This window comes from Cryptomeria japonica, chromosome 10 (assembly GCF_030272615.1).
Source record: "Cryptomeria japonica chromosome 10, Sugi_1.0, whole genome shotgun sequence".
NCBI lineage: Eukaryota > Viridiplantae > Streptophyta > Pinopsida > Cupressales > Cupressaceae > Cryptomeria > Cryptomeria japonica.
Window position 1 is genome coordinate 369,197,845 of NC_081414.1, and position 24,276 is coordinate 369,222,120.

At 37.4% G+C, this 24,276-nt stretch overlaps 1 protein-coding gene across 3 annotated transcripts in view; it reads right to left on the reverse strand.

Moving 5' to 3' along the window:
• The window catches only part of LOC131079962 (uncharacterized), a 66,499-nt gene extending 43,040 nt beyond the window's left edge, over positions 1-23,459 (reverse strand). The window contains exons 1-4 of one of the 3 annotated variants that reach the window (XM_058017998.2): positions 22,651-23,451; positions 15,288-15,377; positions 14,788-15,021; positions 14,497-14,599 (exon numbers count right to left, since the gene is read on the reverse strand). In XM_058017998.2, coding sequence (XP_057873981.2) covers positions 14,497-14,599; positions 14,788-15,021; positions 15,288-15,377; positions 22,651-23,033 — 810 coding nt within the window. In that variant the 5' untranslated portion in view covers positions 23,034-23,451. Of the gene's footprint in view, positions 1-14,496; positions 14,600-14,787; positions 15,022-15,287; positions 15,378-22,650 lie in introns of all 3 variants that reach the window. The other 2 variants (XM_058018000.2, XM_058017999.2) reach the window with 2 other exon arrangements.
• Positions 23,460-24,276: the final 817 nt, after the last annotated feature.

A 24,276-nucleotide genomic window follows, 5' to 3' on the forward strand; every position in this document is an offset into this window, starting at 1 on the left:
AAAAGATAATGATCATCTAATGGAACTCCTATTCGAGAAAAACTCAAAGCAATTATCTTCTCCTTTGCCCTGAATAAAGCTTCTAGGCATCATGGTATTTTAGCTAGGTTCTACCAAACATTTTGGACCTCATAAAATTGATATCAATCAAGGAAACTAACGTTGACCCAAACAGATATTGACACATATCAAGGCAACTAATTTTATTGTTAATCCCAAACATAGCAAAGGTTTCAAAGTTAGAAGTTAGAACATTATAGACCAACAATACCATGCAACATGATCTACAAAATCATCTCCAAGCTAATTGCCTCAAGACTTGAGCTACAACTACATAAATCATATCACAAGTACAGTCAACCTTTGTACCAATAAAACAAATTACAGATTAGGTCATTGCCATCCAAGAGCTAATACACTTACCAAAACAACTTGCCCAATGCCTCCCTGAAATTGGATACAAGACCCTTGATTTATACATAAAAATCTAAGGAAGGTGACACAACAACAAGAGGCATTACTACTGAAGTTGCAAGCTCAAACACACCCCAGGAACCAACAGTACAAAACTGCCTATTCCGTCATGGAGTTTCGAAACTACCAATTCTCTTAAGTAATTACAAAACCACAATTTTGTTATAAGGGGTGGTTTCATCTCACCAAATAGAATCAATAATATGAAGCAAATAGTTCAACATTTGATCTTCTAATTTCAATAATAGAGTCTTCCTATGCACAAGGAGGATCCACAAAAATTGATTTCAGAAAATTAAGAGGTCAAATTGAATCATCAAAGACATTCCATAAAGTGTGTATCTTCTCAATGGAGGCATGCAAAAGTAAGAATGCACACAGAGTGAGAGTGCAGCCCAAATGAAAAGGATTCCAGGCAGATTTTACAGCTCGTGTGGCTAGAGTTATTTGAATGCTACAGAGCACCAAGAAGATAGGAAATGCATGAAGTGAGTCTTTCATACTCAGAATTGTTTCAAGCTTACAAGGAATCTTGGAAGATGTGCAATTGCCACCTCTAACTAGCTTTCCTAGCCTTAATATTCCTAGGATAAATCTGTCTCTCTATTGTCTGATTTATTTATGCTCATGCTTGATAAATCACTTATTACACAAGGACACATCCCCACCCCTTGTGATGTGCCCTTGGTGTCTCCAGGATTGTTGAGAGACAAGGGACCTCCTCTATCTATCCCCTATCTCTAGGCAAAGCAAGGATGCATTCTCAGACTATTGTCCACAGGGGTGGACAATCCTCAACCAGCCCAAGGATGACCAGATGACCCCAATATTAATAATCGCCTCCTCCCTCCGCCCTCTCCCTAAAAAAAAAGAATATTTTTTAAGAAAAAATAAATTACACGGGTATGGAGAGTCCACAAGCCCTTACACCTCTTTTACAAGCTAAAGCAAATAAACAACTAAAACAACTGCCTTAAAACATATCTTGCTACCGAATTTCTATTTTTGCAGCTGAGAACAAGAAGAAAAGAGGAAAGGAGGAAGGAAGATCAAAAGAAGATTTACAGTCACTTTTCAGCATTTGGGATTCATTGAAAAGTAAGCCACACTCACACTTTTTAGTTTGTTTTCAAATAAATTTGGTTCTGTCAAACATCTTAGGAATTTTTTTATGTTGTTTTTTCCAATATGCTGTCATAAATTTCACTTTTTCTTGAAGTTTAAACAAAATAAGTAGAAATGATGAGCATGAAATGGGGAGTGAGGAAATAAATCACGATGTGAATGAAAATGAACCAAGTGCTGGAGATTCTTCAAAAAATGCAAGCACTGTTGCACCAAATCCTTCTTCATGCCCTTCAGCAACTGTGAGTATATATGCAAAAAGCCATTTCAATCCATTGAAACCCTTGCTAATATAAGTCTCTGTTTTGGAATTAAGTAAATCCGAAAATTCATGGGAGAGTAAACATTGACTATCATATATGCAAAACAGATTTACAGGGAGTTATAACAAGGTTGGGCTCCATTTATTAGGTGAGCTTAAAAATGGGGTCAGGAATTTAAAGACATGATTTTGGAAAAGCGGGTAGAAATGGCTAGATTGGTTAGGAAGAGTTTGGTAAAATCAAAAGGTGTACCTAGTTGCACCTATAGAATATGTTCTAAAGTATGCCAATGTATCATCTATTGCTAGTAGGGATTGCAAGAAAGGATTCTAATAGAGAGGACAAGAAGGCCACCACTACTAATGGACTAAATACAATGGCAAGGTTATTGAGTTTGTATGCATGAGAGAATGTCAGCAATTTTGTAACCAAATTACTACTACTAATGAACTAAATACAAAGACAAAGTAGAGAAACAATGCAATTGAATCCTCTTATGCCCCCAAGTGAACATAGATTGTGTACCTCAATTAACAATATTCCTAGATGAACTTATTGATAGAGGACATGAGACAAACATGGATTAAAACAAGTGTCTCCATTGTCAAGGATTGGTGGATTGTTATTCAAAATCAGCCATTCATTACTATTGTTGTTACAAATTCAATTAACTCCTACTTTCTTAAGGATGGAGATTTCTAGTTTCAGATCTTTAAGGAGACCACTAAGGAGGTTGGACCTTCTAGTACTATGCAACTTATGACTAATTCAATTTTCATTAGATCAATGAAGAGGAAGATGTAAAATGTTGTAATTATGCAATTTATGAATTATAATGATGATTTTCAAAGGTAACCATCCTAAATTTATAATAGTTTCCAGATAACTATTGTATGAAGATTTTCCATGATGATGTGATTTTGTACTTGTTGACGTGTATTTTGTACACAATCATACACAGAATAAACTACCCAAGGTTACCTTATCCTCTCTTGAATAAAGTCTCTGATTGTTGAAGATGTCGCAAAAAAGGATCAATCAGGGTGACTCCAATGTTCTTTTATGTAGGGTCTCTACGTGTGGATAAGCACCAGTGGTCGTTGTGATTGCTGTTTCATCAAGGGGCCTTACATATCCGAATTGCAGGAACAAGATTTCCTAATACTAATGAATTCCAAAAAAAAGATCAAAAGAGTAAGGCTTGCAAGAGATAAATTCTAATCTAATCCTAAGAATGACCCAACGTGGGCTAAACTTGGCAAGATTCTACCAACTTCAGTATCGCCAAGGAATTACAACTTTACTGAAACTGATGCGATCTTCTAAGGTGAATAATGATTTCTCAAATCATCAAGAATCATAGGTACTACCATGAAGATACATATCAATGACTCAATAATGAATGAAGGTTTATGCAATCCCAATATTTCCAGTCGACCACACAAGGCGTCCTTACAATCAATAAGAAGCTAGTGGTTTGGAGTATGAATCTCACCAAAGATCTAGCCCAACACTCGGTCCTTCAAATTTAAATACTACTTTGACTGAGAATGATTCAAGAAAGTAAACAACCATGAAGATAACCACAAGAATTGCAATAAAACATCATAACTTCAATATTTTATTGATCTCAAAGCCATCATAAACAACAATTGTTTGAAATTCCTTCTTCAAAGCTCAATCTTGCTACAAAATAACTTGCTTCTCAAAAAACTCTAACTATTTCTTATTGCTCTCTCTTAACTCTATCTCTATATCTATCTATATATATATCAAAATGAAAATGAATGAGGGTATAAATAGCATCCTCAATTACAATGAACGATCCAGATCAAAAGAAGATCAATGGCCAAGATTATGACACCTAAACCCTAATTAGGGTTTATTACAAATAGCCCCCTTTTTATTGAACAATATTAAATGCATAGCCAAATATTAAATTTGGCACAAAAACCTAGGAGACATAGACCAATGAAAATTAAGGTGCCACATCATCTATAACAACTTTTCTTCTAGAATCTTATTCCCTTTCCAATGCTCTTTCTTAGCATATGCAATGAATCTAGACACGATTCCTTCGATCTCAGCAATTGGAATCTCGGGAAGATTCCTCATTCGTTCCTCCAAGTGGATGACCTGATCGAAAGCCTTGAGAAGAGCAGTGTCCCATCCAGGTTCAAGTTCTTTGATTTTCTCAATTAGGAGCATGGTACCAAACATCTGATCCCGTTGCTCATCTATAATAACATTCTCATCTTTGCAAAAGATGACCTTGACTCTATCTTCTAATTCTTGCAAATCCACATCTATCTCAACTGCAATCCTCCTGCCAAGAATAGTACATAATACTTCAAACACTTTGTCCTGGATCGGATGGATAATCTCTTCAACTTGATTGCATTTGTTACTGATGTCCTCAAAAAGAACTTCCTTCATCTGGAGTAAAGTTGACCATTGAAGTAAACTATGAGGTCCTCCATCCATTATCTTTTCTTGTGCTAGGACCTTCCTTGATGTTTGCCTGATTATTTGCAGGACAGGAATGATAACATCCTTAGTATGAGCAAAAGCAGCTACAGTTATCACAAGGTTGTGGATGATCTCAAGAACCTGAATAGCCCAATGAATAGTCTGCATCATTCTTGTTGCAAATTCAATAGCAACTGTATGGGATTTGTCAATCCAAGAGCTCATAAGCTGGACCAAACTCCTGACTCTCTCTGCCTCACCAACTGATTCAAAGGGAAGTGCTTGCGCAGGAGATACTGTTGGATCCTGACGCCTCAAAGGCTGATTGAGATGGCTAAAGTAGCCTCTCCAAGCACTGACCTCTCGCTCAAGCTTTCTATTCTTTTCCATTTCTTCTCTAAGCTTGTCCTTAAGTGCCTCAAATGAATCAGTGGCATCATCCAACGTCTGCTCGGCTGTGAGTGGACCAAGCTCAAATGTCTCTACATCATATTCCTCTGCAAGGATCTCACCTTCATACTTGTCCACTGCTGGTGTAGCTATCTGCAATTTCCTGGATCCTGTCTCATCTCTGATCATCTTGGACATCTTAGTAGCTTTCCTCTTTTCTGTCACTTCCTGAGAATTTCCAACAAGGCTCTCTAAATCAATCACATTATCTTCATCCTCGATTACAATCACCCTTGTTAGTCTCTCCTTTAACCAATCTGGAATGGCAGATCTTGTTTCTCTAACCTGTATCTCCTTAGGCAATGTTTCTTCTTCTCTAAGAGGAGATGTCACTTCGTCATTATTCTTGTCTTCATGTAGCTCATTGACTTGGAGAGATCGGCTTGATGAACGTTGAGGTGCCTGTCCTTCTTCATGTTTATCATTCTATACCATTGATTCCATAGATTCCTCCATTTCAAGTGTCCTCTTCTCTTGTCGAGAAGATGTGCCGGATGAACGATCTCTATTGGCCTCTTGCTTCTTCTTGGAGGATTCTCTTTTTTCAGGTCTCTCTTTCCTCTTTGAACCTCTAGGATGGGGAGTACCTTCACTTGCGCTTCGAAGATTGCCCTCACTTGTGTTTCTGGGATTAGGATTACCTTCACTTACACTTGCTCCTCCTTCGCCTGGCCTTTCTTCTAAAGTAAAAGTCATAGATATGCCCTGCTCTCTCAACTTTTGATGTTGCACATCAACCCATCTGCGAGTACAAGACAAAACTGGAGCCATCAAGGCATCTAGATCCAAAATTTCAGGTTCATTCCAATCTAGCCTTACTGTTTTGCTTTCTCGGTCATAAGATGATTGGAGATGTTTGCCACTGTCCTGAGCTTGATCGGCCACTCTGTAAATTTTGCATTTCCTGATGAAGTCTAAAGGCAATCTGGAATGTATCTTTCTTTTCACTTCAAGATCATCTGAGAGATTCATCACAAAGTCCTCTATCTGAGGTTCATGTCTGTATTTCCTTCCGACTGTCTCTTCTATATACCCATAAGGATCAAAACTCTCTCTCAAGGCAAAGAATGAAAATGAATATAAAGCTAACTCCTTTTCTGCATCATCCATGGCTAGAGCATTAGGACATACCTCAACTGAATTTCCTAGTATGATAGGAACAAGAACTCCATTTCCATGCCTGTGTCTGAATGCCTTCGCATAAGCTGCCAACTGTCTAGTTACCTCAAGTAACACTATTCTGTCTGTCGGATATCTCGGCAACATATAGGGAGGTGAAGGACATCCATGAACTCTAATATATGTAAACTTCTGAAATTGGATGAACCAAGCACCGTACCTCTTTACAAGCTCTTGTGCATCTTGAGATAGCCGATTGTGAATCCCGCCTTGCAATGTCCTGGTGATGTTCATCGTGAAGGTATCATTGACTAACTTGTAGTTGCTTCCTGGAGGATGATGCAAATGAACATAGGAATCACAAACTCTGACTTCTCCGGGCCCTCTTCCGATCACTCCTCTGTGAGGTAATCCTGCATATTCAAAACTCCTGATCAAGGCATACATGATGTATGAACTCATGTGGAAGGACTTGGTAGCCTTCAGTCTTCTTAACTGCACGTCCAAGCAATGGCTAATCATTCTAGCCCAATGAATTGTTCCTTTTTCTTGAACTATCACTTGGATGAAGTAGAACATCCACTTCTCAAAATAGAAGGCTTGAGGAGCTCCTGTGACTCGGTTGAGTAATGTTATCAAATCTCTGTACTCCCCCTGGAAGTCGATCCTATGTGGTGTGTTCGGAATCTTGCTCAGGCGAGGACGACTCTTGAGTAACCAATTCTTGTTGATGATGCTCAAGCAAGTGTCTGGATCATCTTCGTACATGGACCTGGCTCCTTCTAAGCTTTTTATAAATCATATCTTTGTGCTCCGGAAGATGGAAAGCCTCACTTATAGCCTCTTCTGAAAGGTAAGCCAAAGTGTTTCCTTCCTTGGACACGATCGATCTGGACTGTGGATCATAATGGCGAGCACACTCGATCATCAACTCATGGCACTGGATTGCTGGAGGGAAGCCGGCTGCCTTGATAATGCCACTTTCAATTATTCTCCTTGCGACAGGTGATGGCTTGCCAATGTAAGGGACCTCTCGAAACTTCTTCACACTGAAGTTTCCCAAGTTGGTATCTCCAATGTTGCTCCACTTAGACACGATCTTGGTCTCCAATTCTTCGTTCTTTTGATCTTCCTTCATGAGGGCTGGACGACTGGTAGATGCTCCCGCCTTCGGGGTCGCCATCGTGACACCTACACAACATTTCATAATAAGTAATGGATTTTGCAATATAGAAATATAGATTAGATTAAAGATTGATTTTTAGAAAACTTCATGATAAATCCTTGAATTATCATTTCCTAAATATAACGACGCAATTTTGGAATTCAAGATTCAAATTCAAAATTCAAGATTGAGGCTAGGACGATTCAAAATTCAAAATTTGGACGAGGGAGATCTTGCCATACCTTTCTTGAGAACTAACTCTAAAAAGATGCAAAATTAGGAAGTTCGCCTAGGCAAAATGGAGATTGGAGTCTTCAACGTGAGCTTCTCCTAGCAAATGCGCCTCCTTTATCAACTTCACCACCTTTGGGGTCTTCAACGTCTTGAAGAGAAAATTCGCTCCAACTCTAACCACAAACAAAGTTCGCACTCCACCTTGGATGGAAATTTCGCTCCTTTCCTTGGATCAAAATTCGCTCCCTCTATTACTCTTCCAAATTCGCATGCAACAATGATTGAATGATGGTTTAAAATGCTTGAAAGTACCCCTCTTATATAGGCGCTCACCTCCTTAATTGCACATAGGCCGACTTTTTGGAAATAAGGCAAATAATAAATAAAATTTAAATAAAATGGAGGCCGACTTTTATAAAAATATGGAAATATAACCCCAAGCGCTCTCCCTTTTATTTAATTTTAAAAATTAATTAATTTAAATGCCTTTGTAATTAATAATTTCGATTTTTTAAAAAGGCCAAATTAATTATTAAATGCCCTATGCGCTATTTTAAATGCCAATTTAATTAAATAATTCAAAGTTTATCGAATTTTAGCATTTAATGTATTTCAAAATTTATTGGCGCCAAAACATGAGAGATATAAGGGATACTAACCACATCGCTCTGGTCCTTGGGAGAGGGACAGGAGCGCCTTAGCCAACTTGGATTGATTTTCATGTTCAAAGTCGCTTCCTTTACGTCCAAACTGGGATCTTCATTCGTAACTTGGAGTTTGATCTATTCAATTTTTGAAATGAATGCCTCTTAGACCATTTTCGCCCTAGTCCCTTGGTGAGGGACAAGAGCGATTTTTGCTTTTACTCCATGGTCCTTGTCTTTTGAATCGCCAAATCAACTTGCGAGATAGGCAATGATCATCCTTGTTTGTTCTACGCATGCCAATCTTGTCCTTTGCAAAGCAAACTTGATTTTTGGAGATTTTTGCCCTGGTCCCTGACTGAGGGACAGGAGCGAACTTTACATTTTAGTCAAAATTTGCCGAGCCTTGGGGTCAATTCCTTGTTTATCATCTTCGAAAGGCACTCCTTACTTTGCACAATTCTTGCCTTGGCGTGATTCTGGAGGGAGATGTTTGATTTGATAGAAATCGCTCTGGTCCTTGACTGAAGGACAAGAGCGCCATTTTGTTCTTTGTGCGAACCCTTGATCATATCAACTTCAAATTGTCTTCAAAGCGAAAAACGTTGTTTCTTATTCCTTCTTAAGTCTTGCAAACGATAGTAGTACTCCAAAATTAGGCACACTTGAAGAGTTCGCTCTGGTCCCTTGGAGAGGGACAGGAGCGCCTTAGGCAATTTGAGCAAGTTTTGTGGTCCTTTGCAACTTCGTTCCTCTTAGAGACATCCCAAACATCATTTTAACTTTGTATCTTGGCTTGGACTCAACCAAATTCGGAAGGGAATGCTAGATAATGCATATTTCGCCCTGGTCCCTTGGAGAGGGACAGGAGCAAACTTTCATTTGTAAGCTCATTTGTGTTTTGCCAACCTTCAAGATTATCTTCAACGGATTGGTTGGGTCGCCTTTCCTTCATCTCAAACTTGAAATTCGCTTTTCCTTGGTCCAAAACTTGTCCTTTCAGAAAATCGCTCTAGTCCCTTGGAGAGGGACAGGAGCTATCTTTAAAATTCGCCTTGGTCCCTGACAGAGGGACAGGAGCGAACTTGACTTCTTGGGTAGATTTTCTCTTTCGGGGTCCATTCAAGTTATATTCAATAGGCAAAACGTACCTTCCTTGCTCTCTTCCAAATCGCGAAATCATTTAATCCTGCAAGAATAAGGCAAACTTGGTGTTCAAGCTCCGGTCCTTCAGTGAGGGACAGGAGCGATTTTGTCATTTTAGCATATTTCCTTGCTTGCAAATTACTTCAAATTATATTCAATAGACAAAACGTGCCCTCCTTGATCTCTTCTAGTCAAAAAATTGTCTTGGCTCTGCAAGGATAGTGCAACTTTGAGAAACAAGCTCCGGTCCTTCAGTGAGGGACAGGAGCGATTTTTGTCCTTGAGGTCAAAACTCAACTTTTCATTGCAAACGACTAAGTCTTGGTGCTCCACCATGTTGATTTCATCCCTTATTGCGTCCTTGACACTTCAATTTGATCAAGTAAGGCCAAAAAATGCCCCAAGTAAACCATTTCGCCCTGGTCCCTGGGAGAGGGACAGGAGCGATTTGCTTCTATAGGCCATAATATCAAGAATTTAGGCTTTCAGTCACTTCACAAGGCATTATTAGGTCATCTCCAAGGCCAGGGGTCAATTATCAAACTTTCCAAAATTTGGTCAAAATTCACCCAGACAAAATTGCACAATTCCATCATTAACACTTAGGGAAAATTTGAACTTGCTTTCAAAATCTTGACTGGACCTAGACAGACACACCTGACATCCTGACAGACTCGTCCTATTTCAAAATTGCAATTCACCCGAGGATGCTCAATAATCTTTCAAAAATTGACTGGACTTTGGCTTGAAAATATCAAAAAGGAAACCCTAAGGCTTAGCCCTAGTCCAGACGACTCACTCACTTACCCAAAACCCTAAAAGCAGAGAGAGAAACAGGCAAAACCGAGCAAAAAAGAGGGGGTCCCCATTTCAATGGGGCGATGTGTGAAATGGTCACAACAGTACTCAATTTGTATTCAAATAAATCAAATTTAAGAAAACACTTCTTTACTCATTTATGGACTCATTGAATACATTTTGACATTTGTCATTGAATTTTGTGAAAAAATGTGTTTTCAAAGAAATTTAAGCAATTTTTAAGTTGCCAAGTTTTTTATTAAGTTTTTGTCGAACCTTTGCCAAGTCAAAATTTTGGGTCTAATGAATTTTCGCTGAATGAAAGTCTACCAACTATGCCAGATATAATGCATTTTTAGTTTGCACTTTGGTGGCTACTAAGACTTCATTACTTCACCCTTCCATATCAATCATGTTAATAGTTGCCTTTTGTTTAGGGCAAACAGCATCTTCATGGTCTCCTAGTCCACACCATTTGCAAAGAAGTACAATCTTGTTTTGGTTACCTAGAGAATCCCAGGCAAAATGCCCCCACTTGTTGCATTGTTTGCATTGTATGATTGGATGCCCTTTGGAGTCATATTGTGTTATATATTTCCTTCCACTTTTGTTGTTATTCAACCTATTAATGTTAGATTTTCTATTTTGATATCCACCCGAGGTGTAATGTCCCCTTTTGGAATTAGTTAATTTTGTCCAAAAATAATAATTTCAACAAATGCAATTCATCTACAAATAGAATTTCTATAATAAAATTGCATAATTGTAATGACAGTTTAGAGAAAATCCTAATTTAGGTCTTATAAACAATATTAACTAACACCAAAGCATTTATATCAAGAACTATGTATACAAATAATCTCTATTAAAATCAAGTATCCTAAAATCATTCATATCTGTTTCAAATCTTATAGTCCATAGCCAACCATATTAAGAAACTAATGGGAAAGCTTGATAGGACGCTGGGAGACTGTCTTCCTTAACAAAGCCTAAAGGCACAGAATGAGCCTCCAAGTCATTCAGCCCCTTGGCCCACAAGTATGGCAGGACATTCAATCCGTCCATCTCGGGGTGGCATGCTTGATGAGGGAAGACTGGTATTGCTGGGTCTTCCTATAAAACATTTCACATTGATTCCACACATGATTTCTGATGGAAATCGAGTAATTAATTATTTATCCTATATTTCCTGATGGATTGGCAATTTATTCATATTTCCATTAATATTATAGACTGCTGTTCTTAAATTCTAACTCAGGTTTATTCCTGATTTCTTTTCCAATTCATACTTTATTATTCCATTCTGCTGAATTCATTCATTCCTTGATGTTCAGATTTCTTATTCTCCATTTCCACTTCATGGATCCTTGTCCAATCGATTTGTCCTTCCTCTTATCTCTTTAAGTGAGAAGAAGTCACACCCTTTTAAGTCTATTGCCCTTGCAAAGGATACACCCCCTTTATAATTAATCAGTAATCACTGCCCTGCTGTATTGCAATCCATTGATTAATTGTCTTTTGCTTATTTTATGGAACCACTACCTAAAACATCCCTTAAATAATCTTAATCGACCCTCTTGAGAATTGCTACACTTTTTGTCAAGGATAGAGGCAGCAACTATAGTTGAATATGCTATAATTATTCCTATCATGGCGAGGGCATGACACAAGGACGGATTAGTGTTTTGTGGTTTCAATGGCATACTTGGTGGGGTAGATTCTTCTCCCTATGTGAAGAGTACTTGTGTACTCCTGGATTTTAAATCGTGCGGGCACTCTTTAATGGAGTGCTCCATGACCTGATAGATGTCACAAAGTAACTTCTTTGAGCCATTAGTTTTAGCATATCCTTCACACTTACACTCTATGCATCAGAGTTCTTTGCTCTCCTTATTGCTCTCTTTTTTGCCTTCAACTCTTTCATCATTTGTCGCATGTCTTTGCGGAGTGCTTGTACTGTCCCAGATTCACTCTTGCCACTATCATCCAAACTATCATCATTTTCCATTTTTCTTTTTCTACATGACATTTGGCCTCACTCTCTATGTCAATCGCTCCATTATATGCTTCAATATAAGAAGATGGAGGCACTACTTTCATTTTCTTTAGGCAGTCTATTGGCTCCTCATCTAGTTTCCCCAATAATTCTTTAAGTCTTTGATCGTAAGCCCTTACGTTCTCAAACTTACCCTGCTTTGTATTGTAGATCTCTGCTACAATCTCATTGTCATCTCCAAGCAAATTAAATTCTTCCTCAAAGATTTTCTTTAATCCCTCCCAAGTCATTTTGGATGTTGGGTCCACTTTTGTGTACCAATTGATGGCAATTACTCTTAAAGTTGTTGGAAAGGATCATAGCAAATAAGTTCTATCTTCCTAGCCATTCACTGTTCAAATTGTTTCTGTTAATGCATGATAGCTTCGGTAAGATAAATGATTGAATGAGAGATAAATGAAGTCTCGCATTCAAACATTTATCATATCGATTATTCAATTGATAAACATTCCCTTTATACTAATCATAGTATCCAAATCTGATAATCTATTCATATTCACTGATTGACAAATCAGGTTAATTCTTGCAAATAAGACTTAACGATTATCGGTTAAACTATCGTTTAGATTAGTCTATGTTCACACCGATTATATCGGATGTTAAGGATACACCGCTTGGCATACACCGATTATATCGGGTGTAAAAGATAATGCCAACATTACCATGCGCCACCGATAATTATATCGGGTGTTAATATAAACCATGCTCCACCGATAATTATATCGGGTGGTAAGATAACTATACACCACCGATAATTATTGGGTGTCTTAATATATGCACCGGTTGGTACGTAATATGCCTTGCATTATTATTGTGAGGGGGCACGATCAAGTGATGTCTTGATCAGCCATGTCCAAAAGACATGGCCGGTCAAGGCATCGCTTGACCGTACCCAGCCCACTGCATATACCAAATGAAATGTGTGAGAATGTACATTGAAATTAATAAATGCTCCTCTTCTCCTGCAACATAAAAGAAGACAATCAGATTTATACAACAATTCAGTGATAGATAATACATAGAACAAGATAAATTTTAATTCTGATCCATAAATTTAACAGTTTCATAGGTCCTACAATCTTAATTCATTGCCTGTAAATTGAGGCAACTTTGCCTTTCAATGCTCGGACTTGATGGAGGAGTCACCATCATTTTTTGATGCAATATCAATGCTTGGAACCTACTTATCAAAGGGTTTTGATTTACACACTCCAATGTTTCACTTGCACTCTCAACCACATATTCTCAACTCCTCCTACCTAAGTGTTTTGTATAGTGTTGCCTTCAATTTTGTATGTTTTTGGTCCAAGAGTTTTAGGGTGACACCTTTCCACTACCTTTTCTTCAATCAAAGCTTGTTCATTGCTTAGATGTTATTCTCGGGTGCAAAGTTATTAGATTCTACATCACATTCATCTTCATTTGTTGGGTAGATGTCTTGCTATCTCTTGCCACTTCTTATTCATATGGTTTCTTATAGAAGAACTTTTCTTTATTTTTTGAGTTGTGGTTTCAATTTCAGCTTTCACTTTGACTTTAGCTTATGCTCTAACTCCAACTTTGTTCTTAAGGAGGACTTGACTTGGGAATCATAAGGTAGTGCTTTCCTTGAGTGCTTCTCGTAGTTTTCTCCTCCATTATCTTGTTCTAAGATCCTTTGGGATCATTTTATATGTTGTTTTGTTTGACCCCTTTTTGATAACTTACAATTTGTGTTTAGGTATAAAGGCATTAATTTCTAGGGATTTGGCATCGCTCTATGTTCCTCTCTTCTTCTCTTTTGTTTCTGTACACAAAGTTGCCTCATCTGCTGTCTTTGAATTTCACAATCACATTCCTCCAAAAGGTCTTGAAGAATTATCTAGTGTCTTCAAGAAATCGTGGCATATGGCAAAGAAAAATATCAACCTGCTTGCTTACCTTGAGGTTATCACAAATGACCTCTTGTGGGATTTGCCTTCACTCAACTTATGCTCGTACATGCTCTTTAAAGTGCCAAATGTTTACTTGTCTTGTGCTAAAGCAATTAACAATGTACAATAAACAGATTTATTCATGAATTGATCTAGAACAACATATGAATTGAGAGAGCCAACAAGTATATTTTATTCATCAATACACTCCATACGAAACTTGGGATCAAGAACTCTTCTCACAATGTCATCCCTTGTCCCGATTACAAGGAGATATTTAAACTTGCCTATGGTTGCTAAGGACTTTCCAACTATCGGCAACTACCCAACAAACACATCTTAACTAGTCTCGTCAAGTGTACAACATAACAAAAGTAACTAATATCTAAGGGTTTGCAATGAGTGTGTCCAACAAATCCCCCAAATAATACACACACACACATGCCTATCAGAACCCCCTACATACACATACAGGGGGTGCTGACAATTGTGAACTTGAATGTAATGCATTAATTTATACATACATGCGTGTGTGTGTGTGTGTGTGTATCACAAATTAATGAGTAAATGCAATACAATTCATAAGGCATCAAATGCAAAAGAAATTGCTTTCATAAAACTGAGGATTCTGGAGTCAAACCTGCTTAGCAGCATTTCGTAGAGGTTTTGAAGCCATTGAAGGCAAAAACGAGTATGGCAATGTTACTGCACTATGGTTGTTGCGATCCTTACACTCTACAAACCTAACCAAATATGTCATAATAACAAACGTCAGTACATTTGAAAATTGGCATGATAAACAAAAAATTATACAGCTGAAAATTTTAATAAAATGGAACAATAACAAATCCGTATATGTTCAAAATAAAATAAATGGAATTCAGACTAAAACTGAAACCTTGGTCAGCTTATTGAGTACACTAGTTTGTACCATGAAAGGGGGCTTGCAGTCCGATTGATGATTAAAGCATCTCTGTAGAAACTGCTATCTCTGACTTGGCTACGGTCAATGCCCTGCACATGAACCAATCCTGCATCTCCTGATTTACTAGCAAGAGAAATTGCCTGATTCCATTCTTTTGAATTGTCAAGAATGGTGGGAACTGTCTTGGATATCAAATCAAGATCATACAATGAATCCATTGCACAGGAGTTGGAGGCCCATCTAGAAACCAATATATATGAGTTCAGTTATGAAATGCAAAGAAAAATGACTTCATAGCATACTTTTTTAATTGAAACATTCTTAATGTTTTACAAGGACAGAATGCATGAATTAAAATCAAACAACACCAAAACCAGCAAGGGTTAACTAATCCTAAAATAAGCACATCTTTATTTCCTATGAATTTAGAAGATGACAGTTAAATATATTAACCTTGAGATAAAAATTCAGAGACTTCACTCTACCATTTGAGTTTCTTTACAAACCTTTCTTCAATGCTCACATTTGTGTGGTGAAGAATCCCTTTGTCATTGTGTATGCGATTAATACACATTCTAGAGGGCATCACAAAGGTCCTGAAAAATAAAAAACCATAAATTGAAATTTATAAAGTCCATAAAAGAAACAAATAGAAGAGATGATACTTCTTATTGGATAAAGAACAATTCATTCTAAAGTATAAATCACAGGCCCTTGCCACAACTCTCACATGTCATTAAACCTCACATCACCAGAATATTTGAAGACATTGTAAAAATCCTATCATCAAAACAACATCATCACTCCGACCTACCATATATTCACAAAGGACAATCTCTTTTGCCAAGCGCATAGATTAGACCTTTGGTTTTTACTGTTTGCAGCACTGTGATGGCTGCCCCTACAATTAATTGTAATCCCCACGTTGCTAGTATTATTGAATCCTAAGGACAAACACCTGCTCCCTGCTGCAGTATTTCAAAATGGTGTAGCTTTGAACTCAAGTGTTGACCTAAAAAAGTATGAATTGCTGCTTCATCCCAAAGCCTCAACAGCAATTGAAATTCACAGAGGATGATAAAACTTTGACTAACAGAAATAGTGAGTGACTTGCCAATTGAGATCTATAACGTAACCTTACTGTTTCCCACCAAACCATGCAACCCTAAAACAACACTTGAGAAACTATAAAATCCTATCCAGGCAAAGAAGTTGAAATATTGTTAAGGAATTTAGATCAGAGATAGAGAATACAATAGTCTGGTAATATGTAGTGAGGATAGACTTTAATAAGATCACTGCAATGAATATGTTTTACCTCCAATGTGTATATATATATATAACTCTAACTATTAATCTTCTATGATAATATCGACAGCTTGCTGGTTCGTGAAACTGCCACAGTTGTTGGTTTCAGTTCACAGCAAGTGTCGATGCCTATAAATAAAAGGATGAAGAGTCATGTCCACATAGGGGCATGACTTCTACATGGCTTATGGCACATAGAGTCATGACCCGACAGGGACATGACCCTTCATTCAATGTTGTTATATATTACTTGCTTCAATCCGAATGAAGCTATATCATTAACACTCCCTCTTAGCAAAAGAGGATTGAATTTCATAATTAAGTTTTAAGGAACAACATTCTAGATCTACACATTTATTTGACATGATCATTCACTTAGTAACACTTACTAGTGAAATACTTCATATCTCAGAGAGATATGGATTATCTGATATCCAGCACTCTAGGACAACAACTACTTGAAGTCTTATCAGATTACAACCTTGATTCTAGTGACAACTGTAACATTGTCATTATCACAGATGAAATAATTTTAGTATCATGATATCCGGCACATTCTGGGACAGCAAATTAATGTAGTCAATCATGATATGATTGTTATCATTATTTCCGACATATTTCGGAACAATCATTTAATGATAACAATTCAATAACTCATCATAGCAAATTTAGTATCAAGATTTCCGGGACAGCAACTTAATGTAGTCAATCTTGATAATAGATCAGGCTATTGTGAAAGTCATCACCTTACAATAGCGATCTTGCACTTACATCACATGAAAGATCGTCACCTTCCATGAAATAACACATACATGCAATATTGCATTCAAGATATTCATGAATATATCAATTACATATGATTAAGATTAATATCAGAAATTTCCATTATAATTTAGTCATACCAAGTTTACCTCTAAAGTACTCCACTTTCAACTTTGCAAGAGGTTTGGTGAATATGTCGGCACTTTGCTCTTTAGTGCTGATGTAGGTCAATTTGATGACATCTCTGTCTACCATATCTCTTACGTAATGGTATGGGATTTCTATATGCTTGGATCGAGTATGAAAAACTGGATTTGCAGACAGTTTGATGCAGCTTTGATTATCACAGTGAATCACAGTGGGGTTTAGGGGCTTCCCAAATAGTCCAACTAGCAATTTCCTTAACCATACTGCCTCACGTGCTCCCGTGGAGGCAGCCATATATTCGACTTCAATGGAACTCTGAGCAACTGCTGACTGTTTTCTGTTAAACTAGGATATCATAGTTGATCCAAGACTAAAGCAACACCCCGTTGTACTTTTACGATCAATGGAACTTCCTGCCTAGTCAGAATCAGAATACCCTTGGAGTTGTATCTCAACATTTTTATACTTCAAGCCAAGTCCAATAGTGCCACGCAAGTATCTCAGAATATGCTTAGCAGCCATTAGGTGAATCTTCTTAGGTTCGCACATGAAATGACTTAACACATTGGTAGCGTAACAAATATCAGGGCGAGTGTTTACCAGGTACATAAGAGATCCAATAATTTGTCTGTGGTATGTAGGATCTGTAGGTTCTGAATCTACTGCTTCACTTTTGAGCTTATGAAGATTTGTTTCCATTGGAATGGATAGAGGCTTACAATCTATCATACCAAATCTGGTCAGGATATCAGTGGTGTATTTTCCTTGATTTAGGAAAATATAATTCTCTTTTTGCCATACTTCTAAGCCCAGAAAATAGTGTAGTAGACCTAGATCCTTCATATCGAATTCAGCCACAAGATCTTGTTTGCATTTTGCAATGAGGTGATCTTCTCCTGTTATCAACAAGTCATCAACATAGAGAACAAGTATTAACATGTCACCATCCGATATTTTGAAGTATATGTTAGAGTCTGCTTCATTTTTGGAATATCCTAGTTTGGAGAGATAATTATCTATCCTTCCGTACCATGCCCTGGGAGCTTGCTTAAGGCCGTAGAGAGCTTTTTTTAGTCTACACACATAGAGATTTCTATCATGTGTAGCAAAGCCTTTAGGTTGTTCTATATATACTTCTTCCTCAATAACACCATTCAAAAATGCGGTCTTCACGTCCATTTGGTGTATCTTCCACCCTTTGGAAGTTGCAATGGCAATGATGGTTCTTACAGAAGTATATCGGGCAACTGGAGCAAACGTCTCTTCGTAATCAATTCCAGCCTTTTGAGAGAACCCCCTAGCAATGAATCTGGCTTTGTGTTTTTCAATACTACCATCTGGTGCATATTTGATTTTGAATAACCACTTTGATGAGACAACTGATTTGTCTTTTGGTCTAGGTACAATGTCCCAAACATCATTTTTTAAGATAGATTGGTATTCCTCAATCATTGCATCTTTCCAAGCTTGACATGTTGAAGCCTCTTCAACATTTGATGGTTCAGATTTTGTAAGTTCGGTCATGAGGGCAACATAGCATGATTGACTTCTTGTTTTCTTATTCTCTTTGAAGATTTCATCGGGTTCCACATTATTTTCTTCAATCATCTTTCTTGCCCACAGTGGTCTTTTCTTGTTGTTAGGATTTTCAGCATTCTCGAAATTAGGTGATTGAAGTTCATGATTTTCTATGCTATTCTCCCTCTGATTTTCAATTGTAGGATTTTCATCTGATCCTGCAGTTAGATCATCTTCTGCACTTAGAAATAGTTTATAAGCAGCATCTTCTTCAAATTTGACATCTCTACTGATTTCAATGGATCTTTGTCCTGGAATATAGACTTTGTATCCTTTAGTGGTTTCACTGTAGCCAACAAATATGCCTTTCTTCCCAAAGGGTTCTAGTTTGGTTCTCTTTTCTTTAGGAACGTGAATATACACGTGGCAACCAAAGATTCTTAGATGGCTTAAATCTGGTTTATTTCCTGTAAAGGCTTCTTCAGGTGTTATATTCTCTAGGATTGAATGAGGGCATCTGTTTTGAATGTACACAGTTGTATTTGAGGCTTCAGCCCAAAATGAGATATGTAGATTTTGATCATGCATCATGGCTTTAGCAGCTTCGATGATGGTTCTGTTTTTTCTTTCTGCAACTCCATTTTGTTGAGGATTATAAGGTATAGTACACTCCCTCTTAATCCCAACAGAAATGTAGAATTCTTTAAAATTTTCAGAGATATATTCACCCCCATTATCTGATCTTAGAGTCTTTATTTTCTTCCCAGTTTGATTTTCCACTAGACCTTAAATTCTTTAAATTTCAGTAACACTTCATTTGATTCTTTGAGTTTTATGAAATAGATCCAAGTTTTCATAAAGTAATCATCAACAAATATCACGTAATACAAGAATCCCCCTAGTGATGGTAATGACATTGGACCACACAAATCAATGTGTACAAGTTCTAGTACAACTTTTGATTTGTGTTCACTTGAGGGAAAGGACCCTTTTGAGTTCTTCCCTAGAGCACATCCTTTACAAGTTCCAACATGATCAGATTTTAGATTGGGTAATCCTGTGGTAATTTTTCCTATAGAAGGTAGGGCACTAAATCGAAGATGTCCTAATCTTCTATGCCAAATTTCATTAGAGTTTGATACCTCATGATTTAGTGCTTGTTTTTGAGTATTACATAATTTGTATAAACTACCATCTCTAGATCCTATAGGAATAGCATTCTTTATGTTAGAGTTTTTAGGCCAGAGTAGACCTTTATCTTCATGGAAGGTGACACGATATCCTTGATCAACTAGTCCTGAAATAGAGACCAAATTCCTTTTGATACCTGGTACAAAGAGAACATCTTTCAATTGTAATGTAACTCCTATTCTTAATTGAATTGAGCAGGTCCCAATTCCTTTCATTGGATAGGTAGAATTGTCTCCTATTGTAACTTCTTCAATTGAGTGACCTTCAAAGGTTTTGAATTGATCTCTAAAACCGGTTATGTGTCGAGATGCTCCACTGTCGATTATCCACATATGTTTGTTTGAGTTTAGTCCACTTGATAAGGCTAAGAAAAATAGAGGATTCTCTACTTCCTTGACTTCAGCTATGGTTGCTTGAGCTTTCTTTCTTTCTAGGTAGAACCTGTGAGTGTGTCCAAATTTATCACACTTGTAGCATTGAATCTTGGAGAAGTCTTTGCTTTTCTGATTATTTCCTCTCTTCCGTTTGAACTTCCTTTTCTTCCCTTTGTTGCTTGTGTTAGCATGTAGTGCTTGGTTTTCTCCCCCTTTGTTTGGACCCAATTCTCTTGTGATTAGTCAAGATTTTTATTGAGTACAATCATTCTTGAGTTGATCGAATTTTGGTAGTGTCGAACGAGCACTAATGCTTTGAATAAAGGATTCCCAACTGGATGGTAATCCCTTAAGTGCTATTAGAGATAGCTCCATATCATCTATATTATTCCCAATAGTTGACAATTGGTCTTTTAATTCTGAAATCCTCATGAAATAGGATGTGATTGTTTCTCCTTTGTTCATGTAGATATGCATTAATTGCTGCTTTAAAGTGAGCAATCTGCTTGCATTATTTATTTCATATGAGTTTTGAATGGTCTTGAACATATCATAAGCTGTAGTTAGTTTTGAGATGGTTGGGAGAATGTGATCTTTAACAGCATCAATTATGATTTTCTTAGCCTTGTTGTTGTGTCTTTTCCAGGTTGTTTTCTCTGGCTCATCTTCGGGCATTTTAGTATCTTCTTCTATGTATGCATCTAGTTCGAGTTCTTGAAGAATTGTTGTTATTCGAATTCTCCATGAGACAAAGTTGGATGCGCCTTCGAGTCTATCCTCCACTCTAACATTGTTCACCATGATTGATTTTCCTTTGATTCTGAGTGCAAGTCTGAATTTCTTTTAGAAAAGAGGTGTCACTATTATTATTTCTCTACCAACGTGGCTCTGATACCATGTTAAGGAATTTAGATCAAAGATAGAGAATACAATAGTCTGGTGATATGTAGTGAGGATAGACTTTAATAAGATCACTGCAATGAATATGTTTTACCTCCGATGTGTATATATATATATATAACTCTAACTATTAATCTTCTATGATAATATCGACAGCTTGCTGGTTTGTGAAACTGCCACAGTTGTTGGTTTCAGTTCACAGCAAGTGTCGATGCCTATAAATAAAAGGATGAAGAGTCATGTCCACGTAGGGGCATGACTTCTATGTGGCATAAGCCACGTAGAGTCATGACCCTACGGGGACATGACCCTTCATTCAATGTTGTTATATATTACTTGCTTCAATCCGAATGAAGCTATATCCTTAACAAATATTACAAGAAAAACACACAAACATGATGCCAGACTCCATGCTAGAAAATGGGATGTAATGAATTTTTCACTGCATTCAGATTAATTATTAAAATTCATTCGAGTACATAACATGTTAAGATTATTATTTGTAGTGATCTCTATTAAATTTCACGTAATACTTCCCCGCCACACTTCTCCCTTCCGCCCCACTCCCCATATGAGGTGTGAGGTAAGTAATTTAACGAGGCCTATTTTTGGTTAGCATGCTCTTTACTGTTTCCATCAAATTTCCCTATTGGATCAAAGGTTAAGATTGCCTCTCTCCTTTTACCAATCCATATAATTAAGATTTTCCTTTTTTATAATAATCTTTGGGTTTGTCACCAGTCTTGCTGTTTAGTTTATGATAGCTGCCTGCTTATGGCCCTCAAGCGAAAGTGGGTTGAACCAGCTTCAACAGAAATCATTATATTTAAGATACTAGATGGTTGAGTGTTGAGATGCAATTGGTCTGTTCTTTTGGTGCATAGCCTCCTTTTATTTGTGTTTTTCTACAACCCTTTTCCTCTTTCTATCCCTTTCCCTGCAATTTTTTAGCTTAGATAGGAACCGGCCTTCTCTAGAGGTTGTCCACAAAATTGAGGTATGCATGTGGCCATTCGACGCTGTTGCCAGAATTGGCATATCCAAACCCCACTTGCCTCTGTCATTTTTGAGCACAACATGATCTAATCATTTGAATTGAATATAATAGAGTTGACAGTAACCATTCACTGAGGCAACTACTTCAAACCGTAGTTTTATAAGAATCTTTATACAGAGATCTTAAATCTTTAGTTTTTGGAATGCTTCTTAATCATAGTAGCTACATTTCTTTGCCTTTCGGTGGTTAGCCATAGATGGTGAAAGACATTGTTAATAGTAGAGACCACGGGAAGTTGAAAACTTAAGCTATCAGTTCCAGCAGCCTTTTTTCGGCGGAGGTGAGTGTGGGGGGAGGGTATTCAAAGATCAGTAGGTTTCCCTTTTGAGCTACCTGACTCTCTCTTGTTTTGAAAGCCAGTGGATCGGCTAGATTGATCCTTACTACTATTATTAGGTCTTACGTTATCGACAAGAATCATACAATGTAGCAACCACTGCCAATAATTGAAACAGCAAATTGAGGCACAGAGACAGTAATCAGAAACTAACATTGTCTTGAAAGACTAATGCAATTCTACCTGATGGACTAGCAGGGTCTAAACGGACAACAAAGTAAAAACTCAAAAAGGTAAAAACAATTACAGTAAAACAGAATAGCAAATACGTTTACCTTTTCAATAACATTGCTTCTTCGAGAGCACACCTAAGGCTTGATTCCTGATGACCCAGCCCCTCGCAAGCTTCACAGTGCTTTCCTGGGCAATCTATCTTGTCTCCCCAGTATAAATACCTAGAGGGTCTATTGCTCGCTATTAACCCACTTGAACTAACATGTAGAATTTCGGATCTCGTGTCTCCGGCCGAGGACCCGAATCCCGTAATTGAAGTTGAGATAGCGAGAGCAATAATGCCAATGGAAAGGAATGCTGTCAATAATAGCAAGTGCGAATACATTTGTCCAGGAGAGGAAGCTGTAGACCGATTCTGTGATGTTGAATCATCCTTTACATCAGATACAGTGTCCAGCGCCTTAGAGGTCCTGTGCAATGCCATTGGACTGAAAGATCTCCTGGAGGGTTGAATCTAGAAAAATGATGCTTTCATTCGTTTTGATTGAAGCTTGAATTTTAATGCAAGTGTCCCAGATGCATTTTTATAAGATATCTACCACCGAAAGAAGTAAGGGGCTGCTCCAAACTACTAGAATATCAAGCGTAACTAGGAGATTTTTTTCCAATAAACACCGATTTGTTCTTAAGATTGGCATAGAGGTCTGTGTACACTGACACATATGAACGCGTTTAATTAACACCGAGTTCCTCTTACAATTGGAAGAAAGATCTGTTACGAGCTGCCGACCATACTAGACTTAATTCCTGGTGCTATGTTCTTAATGATTAAATTTTAGGTTATTGTTTTCATATTAACTTCATTTCCTCCATTCTATTTGTAGGGATAATATTTAGCTGATAGGTTATTTGTGCGGGCTTTAGTCCATCAAAATATCAGTCTTCTAGTAATCGTTGGATTGTCGGCAACATTCCTGTCAGCCTTTGTTTTCGTGGTGATGACGTGTTCGATGCGTTGGACTGTGTCGAGGCGATGAAAAGACAGGTTGAAGCACATCCTCTACTAATGCATTGGAATGTGGCGTGGCGGTGAAGTGACATACCACTAAGCACATCCTCTACGGATGACTTGGGAAATGACATGAAGAGCTTGCATTTAATGAGCTAAAGATTTGGTTGATCTTAAGCGTGTTTGATGTCCTTGGCCAATGTGTCTGTCACTTCTATCATCGCAAACGAAATTCACAATTAATTTTGAGTTTTCATTCTCTACATTTTCCGTTGTGCCTCTCGTCGGAAACAAAGTTCACAATTAATTTTGGGTTTTCATTGTTTGCATATCCATTGTGGTTCTCAACTTCTTCTCTAGGTTTTCATTGTCTACATATCCATTGTGGTTCTCGGCTTCTTCTCTACATTTCGTTTAAGAGGTGTTACTGGTGAAGCAAGGTAATTGTATCTTTTGTGTTTCAGTTGGACAACCGAAGTAATTTTAACTTTGATTTATCTTATTCGTTCTTGATTAGAAGTTCGCTATGTGGGTTTTCATTGTCTGTTTGTGTTTTGATTTTGTTGTGGTTGTACAAACTCTGCAAGATTTTTGGGTTTATAGTTAATGTACTGAGGGTTCTACAAGTGATACAATTCTAAAAATCATGGTGATAAAAAATGATAAAATTTATTTATTGGGTTTGATTGTTTGTGTTTTACTTGTGTCTCTCGGTTAC